Below are 27,810 nucleotides of genomic sequence, written 5' to 3'. Positions count from 1 at the left end.
TTTTGCAAAACACCAAGTCTATATTTACATCCACATGTAATAATATACTCAACTAAAGTGAAATACATCATAAATTAAATGAGTAATGGGTGCCTACTGCTTGACAACTTCTGGTTTCAACAATTAAAATAAAACAAAATGGAATGAAATAAATACATAAAACAAAAAAAGAAAAAAAAATCAACAATTTGTACCTCTATATATGCACTGTTATTTGCAAAGAAACATAGAAGACCAGTAGTATCCCAATAGTTAATACTGATGGGCAAAGTGTGTTCTGAAGTACAGGGCTGTGCTGCCATGAAATAGTCTTCATGTCCATTTTCATTCCAACCCCAAGATATCTACCAAAAAAAGCCTTGAGGAAACTGTACCAGCACAAAGGGAGATTAAAAACAAACAAGCCTTAGGTCTGTTTGCTGAAACATCTTAAAAACCAGCCCCATACATTTTAATCACAGAACCCTGTAAGGTACACAGATGATAGTTACAGCATGCATTCTATAAGACTCATTGAAAGATCACGCAAAAAAATAGATTAACCATTTTCCAAGTGAATTCATCTTCAAAAAATAGGCTATAAAAGTGCAAAACTAGGAAAACAAAAATCTAGATTATGTACATATGGCTCAGCTTATGAACAGGAAAAAAGGTAAATAGTGTACAATTTCCTGATACACAGCACTTCATTACATTGCCAGTTTACAGAGACATTAAAAATAGGTCCCATATACAGGAACTAAGACATACAACTGGAACATCTCAAGTTGCATAATGAAAAAGAGTTTCTAGGTTTTGCTATTTTACATTTGCTGTATAAGGTAAGAGAGCAAAATGAACAGTGCAAAATTTTTCATTTTCTGTTTTACTAAAATATATGGAAGTCAAAGCCAGGTACAGGAGAAATTAACTCTCAGCTATGGGCTTTATGAGAAGCAACTAGGAAGGCAAGTCAAAAATAGGCAACAATTCTGCTTTACTGGCTGGTAACTGGCCATCTTCCCTTTACAAAAATTAAACTGCGTGTGCATTAGAAAAAACTCTTGTTGTCTTCACAAAAAGGAGATATTCTCCCATTGACAGCCTATTTCTCATTTAAACACTCAGTAGATGCTAAAACTCGACATCAAGAAGCTTCCAAGCACAGTCAAGCAGGCTACACCATAGCCACATCCCTTTTGAAGTCTGTAGATCCCATATTGATATTGCAAGTCTGTTTGCTTGTGACTTTACAGTTTGGACAAAGGTGCAAAGTAGTTTTCTTCTAAATGTAACTGCATTAAGTTTAGTACAAAACTAAACACTTGAAACATTTAGATTAGTATCGTTTCTCATGGAAGTCCTTGGTACTTTCTGCTATAAAAGTTTGTGTGTTGGTAGAGATGTTTAAGAGGCTTCTCTGAAGAACTGCAACCAATGCCAAGAGAAGAATCCAACCGTATTTCAGGAATGCCATACTGAAATCCAAATGTCAAGTATTGCCTCATCCTTGCATTTAAAAATATGCTGGAAACAACCCCAGGGAAACAGATCCCTCCAACAAATTCTGGTCCTAACACATACAAGGCAGATGAGCATAATGTCAGCACCATTTCTTAGATGTTCACAACATTTATAAACTGGACAGTTTCAGACAGTTTATTTGTAAGTTTAAAAAACTAACATAGTTCAACAGAAAAAGAAAAAAAAGTATGAGAAACTTTTATGCTTATGAAAAAGGAGCATTAAGCCAACAGGATTTCAACTTCTGTATCTACAGTTTACCTGAGGTGCAATGTTTATATATTCTTTCAAGGAGAAACTCTTCAGCAGCGCTCAAGTATGTAAAAATATAATTCCTACCTAATATTTGGTCAATTAATTCTAATGAAAAATACTCAAAGGTCAATGCCAAGATATACATTCTCCACACACCTTCATAACCCAATTGTTTAGACTACTTTTTATGGCTATTTGGTACAAAATGTTAACAGAACCAGTATTACAAAACTGTAGTGTTTTTATATACAGTACAATCACAGCTTAATTCAGTAGCTTTCACGAATTATTTTTCCTCAAGGGATGAACTGCAAGGTATAACTCCATAGAACATGCATTTGTGTCCTTAGACCTAGAGGGGAAAAAAAAAAAAGAAAAAAATAGTTTTGTGGTATACAACTATAAGATAAATAATACAACATTCTTTGTTGTGAAGAGTTTCTTTAAAATGTAAAGGGAGTTCCTTCTGCACCCTTGCATGTGTATTTAGAAATAAATATTGTCACATAAGTCTGTGTCTTCTATTTGCCAAATAAAATCTGGCAATCAAGTCTACTTTTGAAGATTTTTCAAGCCCCAAGTAGAAATACAGGCAGGAAATTGAGTTAGCTTAAAAAAGCAGAACTAGGCAAAAAACACGCTTAGTAGGAGGACAATAAAAGCAGAAATATTAGAGGAATACCAAGAAAAAAAAGCAAACTATTTTAAAAGCTGTCAACTAGATGTCAGATAGCTCTGCTACCCAGATATGTAAAATCTTGCCATAAAAAAGTGCATGCTGGTCCAGGTGCCACAGCATTCAAGACATATCTCCTTTAAACTTGAATGAGGAAAATTATCTGCAGCTCTGGGTTTGAAAAAAGGATGCAGATATATTTATTTATAGTCTTAGAGAATACTTATCTCCTCAGCAGCTAAAAACATTGCAAACACAATGGGGTTTTTAAGTTCCAAGATAGAACTACAGAACTGGAGATATGAAGCACGGGAATTCAGAACACAAGACTGTCTTTTCACTTGACCTGTTTCCCTCAGAGGCTTCACTCACCCCTCAAGTCAGACAAAGGAAAAACTATTTAGAACAACCTCTCCAGTGCACAAAGATAAACTGTCAAGGAGCTATCAAGAAGCCCTTGCTTCCCTATTAAATAATCCAAGAAGAGTCATCTTGTTTAAAGCAATCCTTGCAATCTTCAGAAGTTGTAAAATGAGTAATATCTACATTTTCAGGGAGGATTAACCAACATAAGCTCTCACAGGATTCCTGAGCTGTGATAGCAGGCACCTCCCCTCATTTCTAGTTCTGCATTACCCCACCCCCATATACTGACTTAGGGGAGAAGCCCTTTTGTTTAACACTTCCCACTGATATTACAACTAATTAACACATTTATCTAATGTCAGCCCTTCCAAGTTTTTTAGAAAAGGTACAACTATGCATTTTTTTTTTTTTCAAATCATTACCACTATTCCAAATAACGCTGCTACGCCAGTGTTTGGCTGACTTCATAAGAGAGGGGGAGTTTGTATTTTCAGCTGTTGTGGTTCAGACTTTCATAACCTCTCATCACGCTATGCAGCAACCTTTGATGTTATGATTACATCGTGCAACTTTTAAGTAACAATTAGTTCACAAGGTTTGTTTACCGTTGCTTGAAGTGAATGATTAAGTCTTCTTGTCACTTGGTCGAAAGTGTGCATTGCCAATGAAGCTTTCGTAACTTCGCTTCTGTAGCACGCTGCTGGGCAAGTGTTGGTATGACACTGATCTCTTTCCTGACAAAAATAAATTTAGAGGAGTTAGAATTCTTTCATCCTAATCTAATTGGTCAGGCATTGAATTGTGAACAGGTTTACATTAGCATCCAGAATCCCAGAGTAACACAAATGCTACCAGAGATCATCTCCTGAGCAGGGCCCAAGATAAAATATCCCTGGTCCCGTTAAAAGCTGATGTGCACTTCAGTGTTCAGAACAAACACAAGAGGGATTGCAAATACTAACAACTTTGTTCTAAGCTGCATACAGGTGATGTGCATGTCTCCAGATTTTGCTTATTTGCAAGAATGAAGTAACTTTGAAAATTCATCATACAGTAGGCTTCAGCTGAAGGTTTAAGTGTTGAGGTACATTCTATAGAATGAGGCCTCCATATGGATGCAGTTTTTGCATGTGTGAAAATAGAATTTTTGTATATAAAGTACATGAGGAAAGCCAGGTATACTACATTATTCCCAGAATAGATTATATGGCAATTGTGACACTTACAGGGTGTTAATACACATTTACTTGAAGATCTTTGTTAAGTAATTTTCAGTCTAGTATACAGGTAATTTCATGTTTATCTGAGATCATTAATTCAGATTTATACACCTGAAATCAATGCCTGTTCCATACTAAGTCTTATTAGCTTAAGCAAGCAGTCAAAAACACTTCATAAAATTAAGGAAAAAAAGTCAAGAATCATTACTCCCACAGGATACAAAAAGCCCAACTGCCATCCATATTCCATGAAAGCTTTAAATGCAGCATTGAAAAAATGCAGCAAGCTTTAATTAAATTAAAATGGCAAAGCTAAATTAATATTTCAACAGAATCTACGAAGCCATTCGAGTGTGTCATGAGCAATTGTCTTTAATTTGCAGCCTCTGCCAGATCAATCAGCCAACAGGTTATCCTTGATAGCATGTTGCTGTTGCAAAGGCAACTAATTTGAAAATAACACAAACTGAGTGGTTTCAGAATGTTTCTGTCTCTTCAGGGCAACAGAGAATGGCAGAGCTTACAAGCAGTAACACACAGCATCATGCTTTAATCAAGTTTGCCAAGTGGAACATATTCTCATGACAACTTGATCCAGCATTTAACATGCAACATAACATGTTCGTAGGACCTAAATAATGTCGCCACAAGGCACAGAGGCCCTTAAAGAAAGGCTCTGACAGCATGTTTTATATCACTAGAGTTCAACAAAAATACTGCAGAAACCTGCAGGTCTGCACCTGCAGTATGTTGCATATAGTATCTCACAATATACATCTCTGAGGAGCTGCACCTCTTAGACAAAGAGTTCTGCTTCAGCTTTTTAACAAAACATAAACAAAACAAAGAAAAAAAATGCAGAAGCTTTTATCTTCACTGTCTGCACCCACATTAAAACTAATACCAAGAAGTCTGCCTGTCTGCCACCCTCCAGCCTCTCAAACAACTACCAAGGTCTGGGCTGAGTACTTCTAGTTAAAATGGTTGGGAAATTAGAAAATTAGCCTTAAAATACTACAGGTTATTGCACAGGGCTTTTATTGATGTTGCTATGAAAACCCACAGAGGCAGTCTTGTTTCACAAGCCTTTACAATGCAGGTAACAGCCCTAAAAAGTTGCTTTTCTTGCCCTGAGACAGCACTACGTAGCAAGCAATGAAATCTTTATTTCCATGACAACAATACCATCAAATTAGATGCAGTCATAAGTTTTCAGAGCTCTAAATAAGAAACAGTAGAAAGTTCTTGTCTACAGGCTGCTGTCTCCAGCTTTGTGCCAAAGAAGAAAATAAGCCTGCCACTATGATTTTTCTGGCAGACAGGTGGAGCTTTCAAAAGAACAAGGTGGATTCCAATTGAGTCATTTTTTAAAAACAGTATTGCATCAACTGCTGCTTCAATAAGTTGACCTCACTAAGACTACTGGCAAAATAAGATAATTTCCTCAATGCTGGAAAGAAGTAAGACACTGCCCACCACCTAGTCCTTGAGGTACACACTACCCTTGTCTAGCTGGTTGAAGTTGGAAGACACTTTAATTTCCCCCTTCCTGATTTCATGAAAATTAATTGGGTTTTATACAGCATCATGGGCATTCCCTCAAAAACCTGAATGTTTTATCTGTTAACAGATACCAATGTCATGAAGCACAAGTCCTGTCTCACTGCAAATTAATATCCTGAAGTCCTTAGGGACAGTCATGTCCTCCATCAGAGGGCGAGATCACACATTAAGCTCTTAGCTAGTAATACTTGAAAATAAATAAAGGCTTGCAAGGCTCTCTAGTTTCCACAAATGCATGAATGACTGTGCTCAGAAAAAAACCCTCTATGTATTCTTTTCTTTCAGATCAATAGGAATAAAAGACAACATTTATCCTTCTGTCTGTCCCTCTGCATTCTATGCATTCCCTAGTGCTCATTTTACACTCCTCATAGCAATTCATGGTAGAGTTCATAAGAGACAGACAACACTCATCATGAAACTAGGAATTCACTCCATTTCACAACCTCTTCAGTGAGTCAGCTGTGATGCTGGCTTTTCCTTTATCCACTCCCTACCCAAGCTGGACACAGAACTGTAACACTTTCCTTAATCCTTCCATAAACCACCAGCAAGTCTGAATATTTAATGAAGCCCACAAGCCGAAAACAAGGAAACAAAAACCAAAACAGAGTTAGCAAATATATTTTTTGCCACATAACTAGATGCAGATTTAGTATTTTGCAGTTTGCTCTGACCTCAGGTAACACACCCCTGCTTGTTATGAGCCCAGACTACTTCAGAAGAATAATCTTACTGCTTCCAAAGAGTTCAAGTATTCAGAGTGCAAGAACCTAGTAGAGACTTTAAGACTACACAGCACAGATACACTATTCATTTTTTATATTAGGATCCTTATTTTGAAATTTAAAGTCCTATATTTATATCTAAATCCATGTTGACCTCAGCTAAGTCATAAATACCATCTTTTAGAAATAGACAACTGCTTGAATATCACCTAGCACCTTTTAATCTTGGCCTCCTGCTAAATTTTATACATGATGGCTAAGAACAAAACAGAAAAAGCATGTACTACATCAAGTACCAAAGTTTTCCAAATATGTCACAAAACATTTATCTCTACCAAGCCCAGAATTTTCCACAAAACATTACTACTTAGTGCAAGGAGACACCATAATTAGAGTAGCAGAAATATTTATCTTGATTTAACAAAGTATTCTGTTCCTATTAAAACTGAATTTTATAAAAACCCACTGAAGAACAGAGGCATAAGATTAAAATCATAGTTTTATGATTTGTAATACATCCTTTTCTGCAACTAAAGGGAACAATTGTACATGAAACTGCCTTTTTTTATATGAGGCCTTATTAATATTCCAGACAGTTCAAGACTTCTCGTGTATTAAGCAGAAAGGTTCATTCCATATCCTGGATTAGTTAACATGTCTGGAGTGATCTGATGAGCAAACAGTACATGCTTGCTATCAGAGACCCATGGCAGGGGACAGGAGGGAACTAGAGGAACTTTAAATCCCTCTTTAGATCTTTCACACCTAATTCCCCAGCCAGGAGGACTTTTTAAAAGTTCATTGGACTTGGTGAAATGCCAAGAATAACTTTAGTCTTTGTATTTCACAGTGCACATGCACGTATTTATATTTCATTCACCTTCCTTTGTAATAGTGTAAGACATTTAACTAGGAAGGAGATACAGTACCTTCTACTGTAGAGCTGGTTACTTGGCCATTGCTAGATCCACTAGAACTGTAAAGTGATCCAGAGCTATATGGCTCATAAGGTTTGAGAACAGTCAATAGATTAGGAGGATCAGCATCATCTGAATTCAGAAGCCCTTGTTTGGTTGGCAAACCAGAGGATGCAGGTTTGGTGCGAGAACATTCCTGAGGTAGCAGATTTGCATATCTGTTCACAGCCCGGTATCTGCTCATTTCATATCTTCTGTAATTAGCCACAGGAGAGTCAATGTGTTCAATAGCTAATGGATTGGGTTTCATTCGTTTAGAAGATGTTTCACCATAGTCTAGATTTACATTGCTCACAGATTTACTACAAAGATAGTCTCTTCCTTGATGACAAGACCAGGCAGTCTCATTTAGGTGAGAGTCGAGAGCTCCATTCATACTGCTGCTCACTAGACCAGACTGAGACACTGGGACACTCAGAGCTTTTAGTTTAGATTCAGATCTTTTTACTCTGTCCAATACTGGAGACACACTGGAACTGGAGTGCATTTCTTGCTGAGGTTGCCTATAGTTATTTGCCTGAGCTCCAACATTATTTTGCTGTTTATGAAACTTGAGGTTACTTGGGACTGTGCTGCTCGAGTCAGTCACTGAAAAGAGAGGGACTTTGTTCTGTGGCTGGTGACATTGTTTGGCTTTCCCCGTTTGCACCAGTTTTTGCTGTGCAGGTGGGGAAGCCTTACTTCTCTTAGAATTATAAGACAGAGGAAGCACATCTTTACCAAGCAGAGCTGGAGGACATCCAGTGCGTCTGGCTTTAGCTAGAGCCTTGCTTCTACAGCCATTTTTGTTAACAGTGTCAGGATTGTATTTGTGCATCAGCCTCTGGTGCATCATTAGGACTTCTGGGTAAAACGTTCTGTAAGTACAGAAGGGACAGGTGCTGGGAGCTGGGAGGCCTCTAGCTGAAACCACTGAACATTCTTGTGAGGTCCCAACAGATAAGTTCAAGGGTTTTTCTTGAGAGTCCATCAAATGTTTGCGTTTGTAGCTTTCAGCATACTCCAGCACATCATTCACATATTTTCCATCCTTTAAAGCACAAACATACTGAACATCATCTTCCTCTGATGCCACAGAAGCCTTTCTCTCTCTTTTATGACGAACTTTGGGCTGAGCATCCTTTGTTTCTTTCTCAGCCTTTAGTTTATCCAGGTAAGGAGTGGACACATTCTCATGTATTTGATTCGAATTGTTACAAACAGAGCCTTTACTGAATTCCCTAGAATTGTTTTTCATTTTTAAAAGGACTGTGCTGCCTAGAGCATTGTTCAAAGACAGAACTTCCTTTTGCTGCCTGGTGTGTGTGCAGCCCTCAGCATCTTTGGCACAATCAAAAAGCCTCTTCGAATTTTTGGTTTCTTGAGCACCATCAGCAACCAGCAACATCTCAGTCTCCTGACTCTGTAATGAAACTTTGCTGTCACTTTTCACATCTGCTGCACTATCAGCTTGCTTGTCCTTGTGATGCCTCTCTAAATGATACCTCAGTGAAGTTTTCTGTGCTGCTGCATACTCACAGAATTCACATTTGTACGGTTTTTCACCTGAAACACAGTTTTATCAGCAAATATTATTTTAAGTCTGGAGTACAACGAAAGACAAAGGAATAACGTAGACTGCAAAACAGTAAAATAGATTTTTCCTTCCCCTTCCTTATACTTGTAATTCTCAAACTAAACTAAATCATTTAAACAACTGCCTCATACTGCTTTTACCAACTACAGTGACATCTTCTGGCTATGATGAAGATTTTCCACACGCTGGCTATGTATGGAGATGGTAGCTGACAATATGTTTGGCTGAGATAAACAAGAAGTATAGCTGTGGGTCAACTCCAGCAATTTGTAGCCCTTGATCATAGCAAAAGTATGCTATTCAACAACACAAATGTTACAGTTCATCTATAAATAGAGCTGTTTCAAAAGAAACAGGGACATACATTAAAGAAAGAATTTGCCTGGCTATGAAAAACAAGAAGTTGAACTGAAAAGGAGACACTTTTTCCCAGGTAGCAGCAACTAGCAGAAAATCAACTTAGTACTTGGGAAATAGCCTTTAAAAAAAAAAAAAAACAACCAAAAAAAAATATACACAAAAACCACACCACACTACCAACTTTTTGCTAGACAGCTAAAAGCAGAAAGTTTTTAATGTAATTATTATTAAAATCTTTTAAAATTATATCTTTCAAAAAAAATTTTAAAACACACAGCATTCTTAACAGTATTAATGTAACTAGCTCTATTAAAACAATTTACACTTAGGTAAATAATTCCTTAAAGAAAGGTCAACTTAATTTTTTTGAAGAGTCAAGAAAAACTTTTTTCTTAGTAACAATAATTTCAAGGCAACACCTGTTTTTCTTAAGCAAAGCTAAACATTCCATTCAGTTGGATTCAGGAGACTTTCTTCCCCTCCCACAAAGGTGAAGCCCATTTACCTGTATGAGTTCTGAGATGAATATTGAGGTAATAATTTGAGCGAAAATACTTTCCACAATAGCTGCATTCTCTGGAGGCTCCAAGGTTTTTAACTTTTGTTCTTTCCAAACAATCTTCATTTTTATCTTTGGAAGAAAATATAGCTAAAATTATGAGGGGCACATGCAAATTTGGAGTCTCACTTAAAACTGTAAGTAACTTTTTAAGGAAAAGCACAGAATTATGAACTACTGTCACACTGCAGTCTATGGGCATCTTTTGTTCAGTATTGCTGCACACTTAGCCACCAAAGAGCAAAAGAGTTAAAAAGGTTTCTGTCTGTGTTGAAGAATGTTGTGGTTGGTGCAATGAAGAAGCCCCAGTGTCCTAAGCTACAGGAACTCGATGGAGAATGGCCTATCTCAAAAATTCATACAGGTTATAAATTGTATTCTTTTTAATGAAGGGAATAATTGAATTATTAAGTGCAAGTGTGATGATTCAGACTAAGTCCACTCTGCACACCATGGCAAGACATAGGAAGGTTCTTTAGGGAAGGAAGGCAGAGAAGAAGATGGTGTTTTTATTAGTTGTTTTATGATTATTATTATTATTGTTGTTATTATTATTCCTACACTAAACAACATAGTATTGTGCCTGGATAACAACATCTTTAGATTTAGTGAGTAAAATTCTTTTGCTAGAAGTATTAATGCTTAAGCTTTTAAGAAATATGGGAATAGAAAGTGACAGGTTGCTATTTTGTGAAATTCTGTGCATTCAGGGAGCGAATTAGCAGATTAAAAACTGGTTCTGCCCAAGTGTAAGGAGCAGTAGTTACCGCTGGAGGGCGGCAAGTACAGCATAATGTCTAACAAGAGAGGGGAGAAAGCTTACACACAATGAACCATTCAAATAAACGTGATTTCTTTGGCAGGTTGAATTGAAAAAACATCAACACAACTTCAGTAAAACATCCAAATCAGAGATGGCTAGAAAGCTACAGTGGGAAAAGAAGGAAGGAGAAATTTTGCTCAACTCAGATGTTAGATACACGATATAGAGCTTAAAACTGTTCTCTGAAGCTCCTACAGGTTCCAAAGCTCTATACTGGAAATGTTAACCAAGGCTAAGACAAGCCAGAGCTGTTTTAAACAAACAGATAATGTCTCAATGAGCATGACTCAGCATCTCACAATGAAAGCTGTTGTACTTTAGGGTAAGACACTGAGAAACAAAACAACAAGTTAACATTAGGTAATAATTCCATTCCTTTGTTACTGGAGGCAAAATAAAGGGCTGCACATTACCAGAAATGGAAAAGTCAGTCGTGTAAGCCAGGACATTCTGTACATTGTGTCTTTTCTAGAGATTATGCAAGTGCCTGTTCTTTAAATGCAGGCTCAAAAGCATGTCACTCACAAGAGTACTGAGTTAGCTAGAAGACTTCTTGCTATTCCTTTTAACTAATTTTAAATTTCTGGTTCTGACTGTCAAGATACATACTGTTCAAAAGAAACATGCAACCTGCAGCTTGGTAGAAAAAGTTTGGAATTATTCTGTGCTTTTAAGTACCTTAACAATTGATGGTATTGAGCACCGGACATTTTCTGCCCTTTCTTACAAGATGCAGGGGGAAAAAAAAGTGAAACTGCTATCATCTCTTCAGAAATACTATTTTTAAAAACATGTGCTGGATACACAACACTAAAAAGCATCCAGTAAAACTAAGAATCTTGCAGATATGAGAGAAAGCCAAGGGGTAAGTAGTGACTTTTCCTAGACTGTTATTAATATTATTCAAATTACTCCGTTCACCCAAAAATAGCTGCAAGAAGGCCCAACAAAAACAAACAGCTCAAAAATATCAGTGTCAGAACCTTTCTTATTTTTTTCTTCTCACTGCACAACAGTATTTCATATCTCTGGATGAGCTTGGAGACAGTAACAGAGAAAGGTAAGATACATTCTTTGGCTCTGAAGAGTTCCTTAAACAATACAGTAACACCCATTTCAAACTTACGTGCTCAAAATGCTACTCACCCAGATTAATTGTTTCTGGAAGCCCATCTTCAGATCCATCTTCAGAACCTCCTTCTATTCGTTCTCCTGCTCCATTTTCATCCAGAGTTACAATTATATCAGCACAATATGTCCTTGAAGCAGCTGAAGTCTCTCCATCAGTCCGCCTGTCTCTCTTATGAACTCTGGAATGAAGGACCAGCTGGTGGTATGTTCTGAAGGCTTTTCCACACTCTGAGCAGTGTGTTGGTTTCTCTTTGTTCTGGGACAATTTTGAATCCATCTCCATAGAAGGCACTTCACCACCGGGATGTTTCAGTTTGTCTTGGGATAAGTTTCCATTCCCTGTATAATTGCTGGTTTTGACTTTTGACTTTCCTGTAGTCTCAGTCTGGCTACCTTTACTTGAATTCCAAATTTCACCAAGTTCTTCTTTATCAGAGGATGAATCATCATTGTCTGTACTCCCCTCTTGCCCTGGTTCTTTGACTTGGCCATGGCCTACTGCAACTTTACCTTTGGTAGCCAGCTGCCATGCTTGGTAAGTGTTGAAAGGATCTAGTTGAGCAATCCATTTCACGGGTTTTAGTGATCTGTCATCTTCTTGAACTGATTTTGGTCTTAAGTTCAAGAATCGCAAAAATTCCTCTCTTTGAGAAGTTTCTTCTACATTAGATTCACCAGTCACTGGGGGGCTGTCAGTACTGGGTACTGATTCTTTGGTGTGCACTTTACTGTGCTCAATTAGAGTCTCTTTATTGAGAAATAGGAAACCACAAACCATACAGATTTTGTAAGGGGACGTTACATTTTCAGTTACATGCTCCTGCACCACGTCATTTATTGTTATGGGGGTTTCAGAACATTGTTGGTGCTTGTTTCTAGAGCCAGGCTTTCCAGTATGTGTTCTCATGTGATTTTTGAGGAACCACGGTTCTTTAAATCTTCTTCCACATACATTACACCAATACGTGAAAGAATCCTTATGTTTCTTCATGTGTGCCTCAACATCAAAAGCCTCATCAAATGTTTGCCCACAAACTTCACAACTAAGCTCTTCACGGTCCTTTTCAGTGTTTGGTGAAGGCAAATTTGTTCTTACTTGACATTTATCTAGAGGACTAAGATATTCTGCTTCAACACGCAAAACCGCTGGCTCACAAAGAGTGGGTCTATGCTGAGTTAAAACATGCTTACCAAGTTCTTCAGGATGTTTAAAAGTCTCGTCACAAAACATGCAGTCCAGAGGCATGCATCCCTCAGCCTGCATGAGAAACTTTTCTTGCAAGCTTTTGTAAGAAATTGTGTTTGTTCCTTTTATTGTCATTGAGGCATCATTACTCTCCATCTGTGCACCAACGGTACTGGCTATTCCATCCGGTCCCTCCATGTATGCCAAGAGGGGCTGAGTTGGCATGTTTCCTACTTTCTGTTCCCTATTATGTGTTTTAATGTAAGGTTTCAGTTCTTTGGGGATGCTCACTGGTCACAATAAGGACACTTGTAAAGTTCTCCAGCATACGCTTACAAGACTGTGAAGCTAAAAGACCTCTGCCAGGAAAAATATTCTTTTTCACAAGCAAAAAAAAAATTTTTTTTTTTATCTGTGTTCACACATCACTGAAACTGTATCTGCTGATTCTCTCGCTGACAGAATGAGGGTTTTCTTCTGATTTTTTCAAGTTGGTAGAAAGTCAGTTGCTCCTAGTTTTTTTGTATAAGCATTTCAAATAGTTGCACTGGGGCAAAATACTCTCAAGGACAAGTTCAGTGCCACAAAGAACTCCAGCACCTGGAGAAGAGAAGAAAATAGCCAGTCAGTCTTTTCAAAAGACAAGGAAGGTCTATATAGGGTATATATATTATATACATATAACAAAAACATTAGGACTAGAGGAAATGTTGAATTCTCTTGAACACAAAAAGCATACTTCTAAAAAAAAAAAAATCATCAGTGAGGGACAGCCAGAAAACAGTCTGGTTACTTTTCTCCCCACCCCAGTTGAAATAACATGGCCTTGTTAACATCCTTGTATTCCATTAGCTGCATGTGTTTTAAGATGGTTAAATAAAAGCAATGCTTTGTCTCCTATCTATCCTAAACCTACACTTACCCAGATACACAAAGCTGCTGAAACTACACTTTGATACACACATTGCTGAATTCCTAACAAGTCAATGCAACAAAGTAAAGTAAGCTTTCCGCAAACCTGTGAAACCAGTGCTTAGAAGCACAGTAAAACTTCACATGCTTGTTTTTTAAAGGCTGTTGAGCAGGATACTCCCTCCCCCCCCCAAAACCTAGACTAGACAGTTTGGAATTAGCTTTCCCAGTAAGTCAGAACAAGTCTTCGTGTAAGATCTATTCACTAATACCACTACTCACAGCTCTTACTATCATCCATAGATTTAAGATATCTGTGACAATTTTGGGCTGGTACAATTAGATCACCTTGAATTTTGAAATAAACTGATCATACTGTTTCTTGAACAGTCTAATATTTAAATCACCCCAAGAGGCCAGCTATTACACTTAAAAAAGGAAATGCTTCCAGTCTCAAACGATGTACAAGAAAAAAATGCTGCTTAATTATACTCAAAATGGAAGGTTTAAGATTCCACAAGGTTAAGAAGAATTGTAATATAGTTAATCACATCTACAATTTAAATGCCAATTAATGGCCATCACTCTTTGTGTGGTTAAATTATAATATTTATTGTGGGGTTCAGGACTCTGCTTGATCAAATTTTTTGATAACGGAAACATCTACCAATCATTTTGAGATGAAGCATGTTTCCAAATACATGAATATCTGATGAAAGTAAGGCATTCAACATTTGACTCAAATTATTTCATAAAAGGCAGCTGACCAGTTATTCACATTACTTGAATTAATATATCTCAAAAACACAATATGCTCTACAGCTCTAAATAGCAGTAGGGAGTATGGGCAAAGTAGGGTTTTAAAATTAATCCTAACTTCCACCTCTGCCTTGCTTTTATTAAGGAAAAAAAAAAAAAAAGAAATATTTTGCTCTATTTCAGAAAAGGTTACATTTCAAATACAATCCTGGAGTACTTCAGGCTAGAGATTTCCATGACAAGCAGCTGTAGCAGATGCACCTAAGGTTACCTCTCTCCAGCCTCTTATGCTAGTTGGACAGAAGAAGGTGGTCTTAAGCCATTAAATTTTAAACCATTTCAGTAGAAATCCCTCACCAGAACTCCTACATTAATTCATACAGTTCAATGGCCCAAACATATTCTCAGGTAACTCTCCTGTCAGGTCACCTGCAGGCAGACCCAGTAGGTCTCACAGCCATGAAGCTTTGGGGGTCAGGACCTCTGACCAGGTGAAGTAAAAAGGCAACTATCCACAGACCCAAGATTTCATATTGTGCTTTCCACTATGTTGGGTACCTTTACCTAACACAGAACAGCCAACATTCAAGATCCAACATCTCAAACACTTTACCCACTAACTGTAGCCTTGCTCTCAGAAAACTCTTTGGTTTTAATTTGAAAAGGCAGCATCATCATTCCCACCGTTATGGAGACAACAAGATCCTGGAGCCTAATGAAGATAAGTAAACAAGATCTCCAGAATGCCAATACAGGACAAGAAAAATATATGGAGGGGTCCTGGGGGGTAGGTTAGAGAGTGTAGAAGGAAAAAGCCACTGGCTGACAGATTGGTAACAACAGAATGGAGATTTTCTGCAGTTGAAATCCCTTTTCTAATTACACCCTTCAGTCCCATTTTCAGTCTTATCACTGCCATGATTAGCACTTCCTCCTCTTTGCATAATGGCTCAAAAATCTTTTGTAATACACAGGTTGTCTATGGTAAGACACTGCTGAATGGCTTCTACTGCTGCTTCTGCCTTTCTACCTGCCCCATTCAGGTTTGAGTTTCTGGCTTTCACTCACCTCCCTATAGGGAAGCTATAACAAAAGTCTGAAGTTGAAGTATTCAAAAAAGCTTTCCCTTTTGCAAAACAAAAGGAAAACATATCAAAGGGTGCCAGTTCACATGTTTTACTTCATGTTTCAACTTGCTCTTTTGTTCTACTTCTACTGTAGTTTTAAAGAGGCATTTTTTACACTAGAGGATAACATGCTGTGACAAAGTTCATAGCATAAATGGTGAATATCTGCCTGAAAATAATTTCATTGCAAACCAAAAATGAACAGCAACTTTGAAAGATTCCTGAACACCAATAAAAACATCCAGGCGATATTTTAAAAATTGAACAAATTTACAAGTTAAATGCATTTACATTCAGAGCCACTATGCAGTAATAGTTGTAAGAACCATCCTACAAAAGGCCAGAGACATTTCTGGGATATGAAGCCAGAGCTGAACACCTTAAGTCCCATATACCAAGTTGCTGAGATTCATCATCAACTATTTCCTTGCTAGTGTCTACAAACACAGAAAAGATTATGCTTTATTATGCTTCCCACTTTGTGGCATTGCAACATACACACAACAGAGTAACAAGAATTAAGCCACTGTAAAGAAAACAAATGAAAACCAGCAGAAATCCACACTGAATCCCTTAGCTTCCATAGCATTCTGGGATGAGATGAAGGTATTAGAGACATATCTGTAACAAAGGCCACCAGATCCAGTTCTACTCAGACCTAACCTAGGATAACACAAACATTTTGTAAAAACTGCATGCTTCAAGATTCATTAGAACTTAAAGGACAGACACAGATGAAACCTAAAGAAGGCCTTAGTTTGGTCACTGAGGTGTGAAAAACTCACCTCAATCAATAACTTTTTCTCTGGCGAGCCCTTTGAAAACACATCTGTTTCAATCTTCTCTTATTAAAATGTATTAAAGCAGACATTACTCAGATGTGTAAAAAACTAAGCCTGTCCTCAAAACTGCATTTATAAATACAAAGCACATCACTTTAACACACGGATCATGACTGAAGTTTAACAGTTTGGATCCAAATTTATTAAGTGCAAATAGGTTTGAACAAACCCATTGGAGACTTCTTCTGTAACTCAGCAAAGCCCTTTATGCACCTTCACTAACCCATGTTAGCTGATGAATGCTTTTCAAGCTTTCACTGTTTTTAACAGGAGGTTCTGTGCACTTCTGAATTAGCCACAGCTCATCCTCTAGGCAGCACTGCAAAGCAGAGCAAGATATTCCTGTTTCAGGAATCTGAAATGCCTTTATGCAGCTCAGACAATTGTTCTTATATGTAAGCCAAATGTAAGCACTATCATATCAAGGAGATAGTATCTATGGACTAAAGAAAAACCTGCAATAGCAATTCTGAAGAAAACTGTAGATGCAGTTAGACAATATTATTTCATCTGAGAAGAAAAGGGATAATACTACTAGAATTAGAACATGAGCTACAAAATTCAGTCTTATTTTTGTATTTGGTGATTACACACTTCATTCTGATATGGCTTTTGTAAGTAGACATGATTTTAAGCTCTCACTGTTCAGACAAGCTAACACATGCTGAAACTACAACCCAAATATCTACACTAGGATTTTATCCATTATTATCAAAACCCTTCTTCCTAGTGAAGATGGTATTATGCCTTGGATTTGGGAACCAAAAAGCATGATTTCATTCCTGTTATTCAGAACCCTGAAAACAGCAGCAAAACTGTCAAGAATTGCCTTAATTCTGTAACACTGCTTCCTTGGGAAAGTGGGCAACCTGCAGCTTTGAACAGCACTGTAACTGTTTGTGGCTGAAGGTCTCTGTATTAGCTGAACACAATACAATACCTGGGGTTTCTTCTGTTCTTTCATTTTCATAAGACAAAAGAACAGACAGGACACACCAGTATCAGTCAGAGATTCTGAGTAAAGGAATAAAACAAAACAGGAAATCTTTCCCATAGCTGAAAAGCGATTCATTCACTACATATTAACTCAAGGTTGAAAATAAAGACTGACTATCCCTCCTCACATTGAAGCAAGACACAAAATCTTGACTTCTGACTCCTCTATCCATTTGTAAGTGTCAGCAAGCATCTCACACCACAGTCCAGGGCCCACATGTTCCCCTGGCTGCTGCAACTGCCTTGAGGTGAAGGGACGGGGCAGGAGGAACCTGACTTGCTCAGTGCACCTTGTCTAGAAGTGGCAAATTCTTCTCATCTGCAGGATCCCATTTTTTTTATTTTATTCTTTCCACAGTCTGTGCACTTAGCAAACTTCAGTTCACAACTGGGTCGTATCTGACTATATGGCCTTTAGTCAAATGTTTCAACAGGTTTGCAGCAATACTCATTATATTTATAAACACTGCAAAGCATACAAATATTGAACTGAACAGATAAGAACATCTTGTTTTCATTGCACTTGCCACACAACCTGAGAACCACACCAAAAAGTTGCTGCATATGAATGTATTATTAAAACAGAGAAAACTTTTAAGTCCCTATGGAAAAAAGTAATTTATTTTTATTAAATTACACAACCTGAGAGAACATAATAGAGTCTCAAAGATTTCTTTGGGAAATGACATATCAGTTGTAGTTATATTGCATCTGTACTTCCTGAATTTCAAAACTTCCATGAATATGTAATAAAAATTCTAGACACACCTTTCAGAGAATAGCAAAGTCTAACGATTGAAATTCCTATTTTAAACATTACAGAGCACTGGGAGTAAAAGCAGCATAGCTAGTAACAGGAAAAGCCTAGAACTTTGTGCTAGCACAATTACTGTTAAACTGTAAAAAGCAAACTGGAACAATTACAGAAGTTATCCCAGTTGCTGCAACAGTTTCTTAAAAACAGAAGTGAGAAAACAAAAGGGGTTACAGCTAAGTACACAACAGTTACTTTGCTGTATACTGGAAGATACCTGCTCACAACCAACTGTTAGCAGATCCTTAAATTCAAGGCCTGTAGCAAATGCCCAAAGTTTCTTTCACAACCGAGAAAGGTTCCACAAGGCTTCAAGTCCGACATAATCCAGTGTCAGGCAAAGAGGAAGAAACACACTCAAAAGACCCCCAGAGCCAGCTGCTATGGCTTAACTGCCTTAAGTTACACTGTGCCTACTTGACTTCAGAAACTTTCATGTAACTTTTAATTCCATTTCTTAAATAAAACTAACAAAAAACAAACAAGAAAAAAACCCACAAACAAAAAACCCCCAACTAAACAAAAATAGTTCCGTTTTCCTCAGGTTTCAAGAAATTTCAGGGCATTAAGGGTAATTTGACATGAAACACTCTTTTTTCTTGGTATGTTTATACCTCAGAGCAAGCTGCTGCTCTCTGGCATTGCTAACGAAAAATTTATACTGCTGATTGTTTATTGGAAACCACAAGTTATTTAAACACCTTTATATTTCTAACAACATTCAAGAGCTCCAGACTCTCAAGATAGCACCTATAGCATCCTGGGTTGTGTATGTAGTGTCTGCAGACCCCATCAGTGACAGTGACTCCACTCTATGAGCAGTACTGGTGGGCTGTGGCCTTCATAGCCTATGTTGAGTCAGATGGTGAGGCAAAGTGTCCTTGTGATGTTCTCATTTACCAGTTGCTCCAAAACACCAGTCAGATTTCCAGACATTCACAGCATGACACTTCCAGTATTTCTCTACAGATATTAGGGATTTTATGGCCACCACATAACTTCCTTTCTCCATTTAAGAAGAAATACATCTATGTCATGCTCACGCAATGAGGTATTTTCCTGTATTAGACAAAAATGCCTTTTCTACCCCAATGTGAGGGAAGGATAGCCCTACATCTAGGGAAAACAACACACTATTTGCTGCATACACTGTGACCTTATTTCTGGAAGAGTCGAATTGCCCATCTGCCTATGACTAAGTTAAAACACAGGAAAGCTATAAAAGTCAGCAAAGATAAAACATTATTTTGCAGAATAGCAAAAGGGTCAGCTTTCCTTCATCACACTACATGAAGCCAATAATTTACTCTTCATTACTGTACATTCTATTGCATTCTAGGGAAGGGAAGAGGTAGTCCCTTCTACCTCTGAACAGTAAATCATTTTAACACAACTTCCCAGTGCATTTCTTTGTTCATGGAGGAGCACGTGAGCACACCTAATACTGTTTCTCATCCACATGTTTTTATACCAAGTATTCAAATACAAAAATGCTTTTGAATAAAGTTTGTTAACAATTTGGTCTGATAAAGCACTCATGTTTGTTCTTTAAAGGAAATGGAGATTTAGGGGGAGGAAGGGAAGGAAGAGAGTTGTTTGTTTCGGTTGCAGGAAAGATCAAAACGATGACTGTTCAGGTTGAAAAGAGAACATGAAAGATGACCCCAAATTGGAATTTCCACTCCCTAAATCTACAAACGTTAAGTCCCCTTGTTAGTTTTCATCCTTCAGGCTTGACGTTTTCAAAGTTATCAAAAACTTAAACTCTTACAGAGGCTTTCATGGCTTATCTTTTTACCCTAAGAGAGACTACTCTGGCTTCCTGTTACTGTTCCTTCCAACAACAGTACAGTGCTTTCCAACACAATGATACTAAGACAATTCATTACAAAAAGAACTGAAGAAACAGACACATACACCAGAATATGCAAAAATGTTACTACTACCCAAGCATTACCCCACAAATGCTTCAGAAAGATTTTCTGTTCAAAGTTTTTTTGTAGTGAGGTAAGTCATAAATACATAACATGAATTTCCCCCCTATAGTCTAACAAACAGGATTTTAATCACCAGTGGAAAATAACTAGTAGCTAATAATGAACAATATTAGGAAAACTCCCTCCCCCCATTTCAGACATCCATACTAATAGAAACAAAGGATATCCTTTCTCTAAAAAACCTTTTCCTGGAGTCCCTTTTTCTTGAAGGCTATATGTCTAAGTGTTTTGGCAGAGGATGGATGAGCTGAATGTGTCTCCTCAGTGAGCTGAATGCCTCTTCTATCAAAAGATGTAATCGTTCCTTTTAAAGCAGAACATATAAGCTTGCATCATTTTGCACATGTTTTTCCTCCACTGAGCAAGAGCAAATATAAAAGAGACTAATTCTTGGCATTAAAGGAGGAAGCACTACAAATAAGTATTGACTTTTAAAGTTCAGAAGAACTGTTCTAACAGCCAGATTTTCTTCCCCTTTTTCCCTCCGATTAGGAGAGAATTTCTCAGGAACCACAAAGCCAAAGTGTACTTTTGACAACGTGAAGTGGCCAATACCTGTTGTAGAAAGTCTGAAATACACACGGGCGATCCTACTTTAGTTAAGTCCGGGACACATTTCACCACTGCTATAAGATGATGCAACTTCATTAAATCAAGGTTACATGCACTTAAACTGGCAATGACCCCTTACCTTACAAAACAGTTTATTGTTCTCTCCACAGCAGGTAAAGACTCTCCTGGTAGAGTGAATGATACATTTTTATTGTTGAGTCAGTTTTACTTTACATCGACAGCCTTCTATGTTTAGTCTTGGCTTTCATTTGAAAGATCTTTTCAGAGACCTTGAAAGCAAATTTTACTTTACTTCTTGGCAAAAAGATGTTAGGTCTCTCCAGTGGCCACTACAAAGAAGTGGTAAATTTCAAGTTTACCAAATAAGACTTAATTCCTTTTTACTCAAGAGCCAGGAGTTCCTCTGTACCAATTATAGGCAAGTTGCATCCCTCTGGGCAGCACAGGTGAAATAACAGGAAAAGATATTCTTTTATTATTCTTGAGTTTGAAAGTAGTAGCCACTTCCAAAAAGAGTTCACTTTGTTAAGGTCATTAATCTTCCCTAGTGCTCACCTGGTTTCAACTCTGAATCTCTCAGCCAACACAGCTCCTATACCTTGGAAGAAAAAGCAGCAACTTCTTATCCCTTCCCTCTGCAGAGCACCGACTTTTAAGTTGTCACTTTCAAACATATCCACAATTACATATTTGCAAAAATCAGTCTTGAAAGATGGAAAAAGCTACACAGTCTGAAGGAAAGACATTTACTTCCACTTAACTCATCCCCTGGACTAGCAACTGGAGATACTAAAATAGAAAAGTGGTAGAAACAGACACTTCAAATAGCTGCCTCCTTTCTTCCATGCAGGTGGGAGATCTTCCAGAGACCCCCACAGAATGATGGAGACTAAACCTGTTTAATTGTCTGGCATAGCACTGTCTCACACTACTGAACTGAGGAGATGTATTTGATGATGTACAACAACTGGGCCAAACTGTCCTAGAAAAGGAGCATTAGCATCCACAAGAAACTGACCTTTCAAGCAGGCAGATTCAAATATAAATTCTACTAGTATAACAAAAAAATACTAGAAACAAACATTTAAGATAGACAGAAATTGTGGCTTCTCTGGACCACCTTTGCATGTTTCCTTTACAAGGAACTAAGCACCTTAAGTCTTTGGAGTGGATCTGATTTGCTTCTTTCTACCCATGTACAAAAAGAAGCTTTCAAGGATTTCACCCAACCAGTTCTTAACTATCATAAAGTATAAGCACAATAAAAGGGCCTTTAATTTCCCGACTGTAGTTTATGTCAGAGGTAAACTGCACTCACTTCATTACATTGAAAAATGCAAGTGTACCCATTGCACATAAACAAACTCAGACTTTGATACTTTTAGTTACATAAAATCTTAAGCACATAGAAAATCACTATCCAGTCAATTATTCACTTGGATGGGTTTCTGCTCAAATCTTGAAGTCACACTGCTCTACATAGATTTTCCTGCACATTCTAGCCACATTTCCTCATGCACTTCCTTTTCAAATTCTCAAGGCAGTCTGATAATTCAATCTTCTGCAATGAATCCTGAGACACTGCATTTTAAAGTGTGTCACCTATATTTTTGATTTGTAACTAATTTTTTTTCTCAGCATATACATTGTTTTACTTTGAAACCGAAAGTCTTTTCTTATCATACCACTTAACTTGCTAAACCCCTTACAAAAATGAGGAAGAATTAAAGGAGCTAGATTTATGATAGGCTATAAACCCCTCTCTGATCAAAGCCATATCACTATAGCAGAAGTTTTAATATTCCTTCCCACAGACATATACCCAAGGTTTGGCCTAAAAAAACTTTTCACCAGCAAAACAAGATTATTTAGGAATAACTCTGAAAAGAAGTTGATTTCTAAAAGCAAATTGTTACAAGAGCAGCTTTCTGTATGGAGGTACACAAAATCCTAGGTAAATTTAGGCTAGGAAAGTGTGCCTGGCTTTTTTAATCCTAAAATACAGCACACACTGAGAATCTTACATAGCTTGGTCATATCCTTTTCCTTACTTTTGTATTCAGCTGCAAATCTCTTGTGGTATGAGTCACATCTCTCTAAAAGCATGCATACAGTAGTCAGCAGAATCCCCTGATCCCATTAATGCACCAGAAAGAAAAACTTTTTTGTTACTAAAGTGACCTTTAAAAAGGGAGGTCAAGGGTCATCAGAAATGACCCAAAGGGTGGTTTGAAATTAATGTAGATATGAGATGTGGGGAGAGTATTTGATAGTAATGCCGACGTTCTAAATCAAGAGTCTCAAAAATAAGAAGGCTGAGCTGGCAAATGGCAGCCCTGCTGTAACTGCACTGTACTGTCTTACTATATTTAAAGACAATACCTCAACAGTTAAGTATTAGAACATTTTAAGTGAGATAAATAAGCACAAGACACAGGCAAATATCCTCGGTTATTTAATCATCCTGAAAGCAGTGTGGAAGTGTGAGGGTGAGTTCAAAGGTCAAACTCTTCTTTCAGCTTCTTGCAAAGAAAAGAAAGAAAGCTCAGCCCATTTTACCTTAGGGAAGGGGGGGACTGTTCTTTCCATATGCCAGCGGTAGTTACAGCATTTCATAACACAGGAAAGAGGGAGTGCATTTACATACACAGTGTATGGAATCTTTTACTAGGACAATGAATTCCAAATCAAGACCCAGGTTAGAAAGAGTTGGGACAACAAAAAGTCCCAAAGAACAAAGAGAAGTTAAAGATTACTTCACACGTCCCCAGAGCTTCTTAATTACAAACTCTCGGATTTTTGTAACTAAAAGTTTACTGTAATCACCATTTTGAAAGCCTAAGTGAAACTCACAGTTCCCTTTAAAATTATTTCCCCCTGATCACAGTAATAATTCGGCACTTTTTGCATATAAAATACGATATTAATCTATCAACATTGTTCTGCATGAAAATACAGTAATAAGGAAAAGACATATTCTGAACATTAGAAATAAGTGGGTTTGTAATGTGAAAGGGAAAACCAAAATGAAGTAACCTTTTGTGTAAGACAGTCTGATAAAAGGTGCCAAAGTTTTTTATCTTCCTCTTTCTAGCCCCTACCCTAAATCTTGCTTTCCCCACCCCTACCACAAGAAAACAAAACGAAAAACCATTATTCCCTTAAAATGAAGAAAAAAGAAAAAGGAAAAAGAATCTAACCCAAAGCCTGGAAGCCATTCTCTTAAAGACTACTTAATATGAAACTTTGTTTACAAGATACAAATATAGCCTTCTTACCACATTCAAAACCAGAAAATATCCACTTATTTAAAGAAATGTTTTTTCTATTTTGATCAACAAGGACGTAGGCATTAATATTAAATTTAAACACAGCCTCAGTAGTGCCATGTGAATGTTTTAAATTCATATATGATATGCACTGTTTAAGAATGTTTAAACAAAGGAAGTAGGAAAAGCCTCAAAATACACAGCAAAACTTAATGGCTTCAGTTTTAAAATATATACTGATTGCAGCATGGCAAAATTATTCTCTTATGCTTACAGCCAGTCTTCAGAAAGAGTAAGTGCAGTCAGTGTAGTAATTTGTCCCACTGGAAATTCTGTATAAAACATCTACCTAAAATAAACAAAGCTTCGCAGCAAGAATCGTCAGTTGCCATTAAGGACACACCTTAAAGTTCTTACCACACAGTAACTAAACAAGTACAAACTAGTGGTGACTGTTTGCTACTTTTGTCTTAAAAGTTAATGAGATCAATTCACTCCTCAGTATCAGATCTTCAGATAATTTTCTCAAAAATGCAAGAGACAAACAACTCCAAAACACGAATATCCAGGATTTAAGTGTCTGATGCTTTATCAGAATGCCTAAGGTTCTTGTAAACACGAATATAAATATTAAACATTCAAACCTGACACCACGTAATACTAAAAGGTAAAATGCTTAACTGCTCAGAACACTGGTGCTCTGGTACTGGAAGGCAGCTGTTGTTCCCCTGCCTTTTCTTTTGTTGTGCTTAATCTCATGTCAAGTCATTCAACCAACTCCAAAGCGATGAAGACATAATTGAACAACCTTAACTAAAAACTGATCTACTGTTCTTTAATAGCTATCTATACTGTTTAACGATTCAAAAAGGCTAACATATGAAAAAGAATCTATAGAATTCAAATCAGCAACTCTGGTGAATGCAGAAGAGTTGCTTGGCTCTAGGCCAAGACAATCAATAATCACTGTAATAACCATGTTTCCAAAGTTACTTGTTTTTCATATTTATCATCCTGAAAACTTAAAAGAAAAAACTTGAAAACTCGCAGTCTTAAGACGAGCTGAGATATAAATCCAAATAATTTCCACATAATTACAATTTTGCTCATTTAAAAATTGCTACAGAATATTAGTGATCACAAAGCCACATTCCTGCTACAGATCTTAAAATATTGACTCAGTTACAGAACTAGTAAAGGGGAAGAAAAAAAAATGCCTCCTCCACCCTTTCCCTCTTCCCTCCCCCTCTCCTAAAGAATGCAGTTTATCCTACTTATTTGAAACTGTCCCTTTATATTATCCAAGGAAACGCTTAAACCTTAGTGTAGACATCACAAATTAAAGTATTAGTCGTATTCCCAAACCTACAGTTAATAAGAGCTCCTAAGAGCAATAAAACATGGCGTTAAAGCATTTGCAAGCCATTGTCATAGCACTGTGTTCTGATACCTTTGCAGACACAAAACCAGCCCCCACCAACCAACAAGCATGTATGCATTGGTCAGCAAGTCAATGCCTGCTATTCAACTTGTAGTTAGGCGTTTTATTTCTGTGTCTTCCAGATCATATCACTCCTGCATTTCAGGGCCTAATAAAATGTGAAGAATGATATGCTCCCTCTCTCTCCTTGCATCTGAAACTGCGTTATTTCCCTCTCTTCTTTTTCACAGCCTTACAAAAACTTCCCTTTTCACATACTTCTTCAAGAAAATATTTCAGCACATCTACTTCAGTTCCTTTTCTATTTTCGATTTTCACTAGATCCTTCTGCTAATACCTCCTCCTCAAGCCCACTGGTAGAAACTGATGCAGTTTTAGAGCTCTCAAGGTCATTTCACAAATGAAAGAGAAAAAAATTTGTTGGCTTAAAAAAAAAAAAAAAAAAAAAAAAAAAAAAAAAAAAAACCTCTAAACACACAAACCCCCAAAACTAAACCCTTTTCAAATTCAAACGCCTTTCACCAGCAGATCAATAACCCAACATAAAGATTTTTGTTCACCACCACTTCAAAACTATTACACATCAATTCAAATACTTACTGGGTGTCACACAGCACATTTTATGGGATGGCTCATTAGGGTACATACAGACCTTACTTTGCCTGCAGGTTTTCTGTGTGAGAAGTAAAAAAAAAAAAAAACAAACAAAAAAAAAACACCAACCAAACAAATAACAAAAAAAAAAACCCAAACAACCCAGAAACAGAAAGTCCAGTGGGTATCACGGAACAGGATTGAAATCCAATCTCTAGATATTCTAGAATTTTATTGTTCTCGCTTGGCAACGTCTTTTGTTGCTTAAGAAGTCAGTTGAGAATTATTTATTTATTTTCTAAACTTCCTATTCGTCTTTAAAAAAAAAAAAAGAGCAGAGAGAGAGAGAAACACGATGCCACAGAAATTATCAGCAAAGGTTTAGTCTACAGAAGACAAAGGTAAACGAAACAAGAACTGGTAAAACGGATCAATAAACTTTTCATTAACACCAACCCCCCGCCGCCTCATGAGCCACTTACTACAAATCCTTCTTCCAGGAACATCTTTGACTCACAAAGAAATAGTCTCTTCCCGCTCCACCCCCCCTACCCACCCCGGCAGAAAGGCACCCCCAAAAAAAAAAACCCAGGCTCAACGCCTCCAATTTCCAAGCAAGCACCCAGGTATACAATGGAAGTGTGAGACACCTACTTGAGCGGGGCGGGGGGGGAAGAAGCAGGGAAGGGGGAGGCGATCCCGGTCAGGAGAAGAAAATCGGGGACAGGGAGAAGTTTACGGTGGCAGGCAGGGAGGGAAGGAGAGAGGGCAGGGTTTCTCTCCCTCCGCTGCCTCTCGCTCCCCTGCCCGCCCGCGGGCGCTGCGGCCGGGCCGGCCCCGGGGCGGGAGGGGCTCGTTACCTGCAGCCGCTCCGCCGCGGCAGGGCAGAGGCTGTCGCGGCCCGGGATGGGCCGCTTGCCACACACCTGGCCCCCTCCCCAGCCTTTCCTCCCCACCGCGTCCACACACACACACACACACACTCACTCACACCTGCCCTTCCTCCCCCTTCTTCCCAGGGGCGGTCCGTGTGCCTCGCCGGCCTCCCAGGCGCCGGGACAACACGAGGATGGGCGGCCCTGCCCTGAGGGGGGTGTCCCATTGCTCCCCACCACCACTCCTCACAACAGGGGGGCGGGGAGTGCACCCCTCAGATCCCCTCAAAAGGTCCCAGAAGGCAGCTGCCCCCCCTTGCCCCCCCTCCCCGCGGTCAGTCACGCAACCAGCCCCTCACGGCAGGGACCGCCCCGCGGGGAAGGGGACTGCGCCTCCCTCAGGTGCCCCCCGTGAGGGGGAGGAGGCGGGGAGGGGGGGCCGGAGCCCCCCTGGAAGTTGACCCCCAGCCCTCCCTCACCTGTGCCTGAGCCGCCTCCTCGGCCGGCATCCTAAGGTGGGGGGTAGAGGGAGGAGGGGAGCAGGGGCGGCCGCCCGCGGTGCCGCCGAAGCCCGGACTCGGCGGCGCTGGCGTTCGGGCACTGTTTGTAAACCGCTCCCGCGGCAGCTGTTGCTGGGGCAGCCCCTGCCTACGGACACGCCCCTCCGCGCGCAGGCCACGCCCCTCCG

The 27,810-nt window shown here is 38.5% G+C and overlaps 1 protein-coding gene across 4 annotated transcripts; it reads right to left on the bottom strand.

The window, feature by feature from the left end:
• Positions 1 to 27,810, bottom strand: ZNF217 (zinc finger protein 217). 4 transcript variants are annotated; one of them, XM_071760243.1, is made up of 6 exons: positions 27,602 to 27,810; positions 11,753 to 13,523; positions 9,730 to 9,855; positions 7,241 to 8,833; positions 3,406 to 3,534; positions 1 to 2,110 (listed from the first exon to the last, which is right to left on the bottom strand). In XM_071760243.1, exons 2-5 carry the CDS (start codon positions 13,146 to 13,148, stop codon positions 3,425 to 3,427), a joined length of 3,225 nt encoding a protein of 1,074 aa, XP_071616344.1. In that variant the 5' UTR covers positions 13,149 to 13,523; positions 27,602 to 27,810; the 3' UTR covers positions 1 to 2,110; positions 3,406 to 3,424. The 4 variants fall into 4 exon arrangements, with proteins under 4 accessions (XP_071616344.1, XP_071616347.1, XP_071616346.1 ...); XM_071760246.1 differs by lacking the exon at positions 27,602 to 27,810 and adding an exon at positions 27,241 to 27,347; XM_071760245.1 differs by lacking the exon at positions 27,602 to 27,810 and adding an exon at positions 26,902 to 27,084.

This window comes from Heliangelus exortis, chromosome 16 (genome assembly GCF_036169615.1).
Source record: "Heliangelus exortis chromosome 16, bHelExo1.hap1, whole genome shotgun sequence".
NCBI classification, from domain to species: domain Eukaryota; kingdom Metazoa; phylum Chordata; class Aves; order Apodiformes; family Trochilidae; genus Heliangelus; species Heliangelus exortis.
The sequence above is the reverse complement of the archived record's forward strand: the minus strand, read 5'-3'. Positions and strand labels throughout refer to the sequence as shown.

What these genes read in the sequence shown, in the direction of transcription:
- ZNF217 (XM_071760243.1), bottom strand. Translation starts at nt 13,148, where the DNA reads ATGCCAACTCAGCCCCTCTTGGCATACATGGAGGGACCGGATGGAATA. An exon ending in TCCAGAAACAATTAATCTGG is followed by an intron (nt 9,856 to 11,752) that starts GTGAGTAGCATT and finishes TTTCTTCCAAAG; the next exon opens with ATAAAAATGAAGATTGTTTG. An exon ending in TCATCTCAGAACTCATACAG is followed by an intron (nt 8,834 to 9,729) that starts GTAAATGGGCTT and finishes ACTGTGTTTCAG; the next exon opens with GTGAAAAACCGTACAAATGT.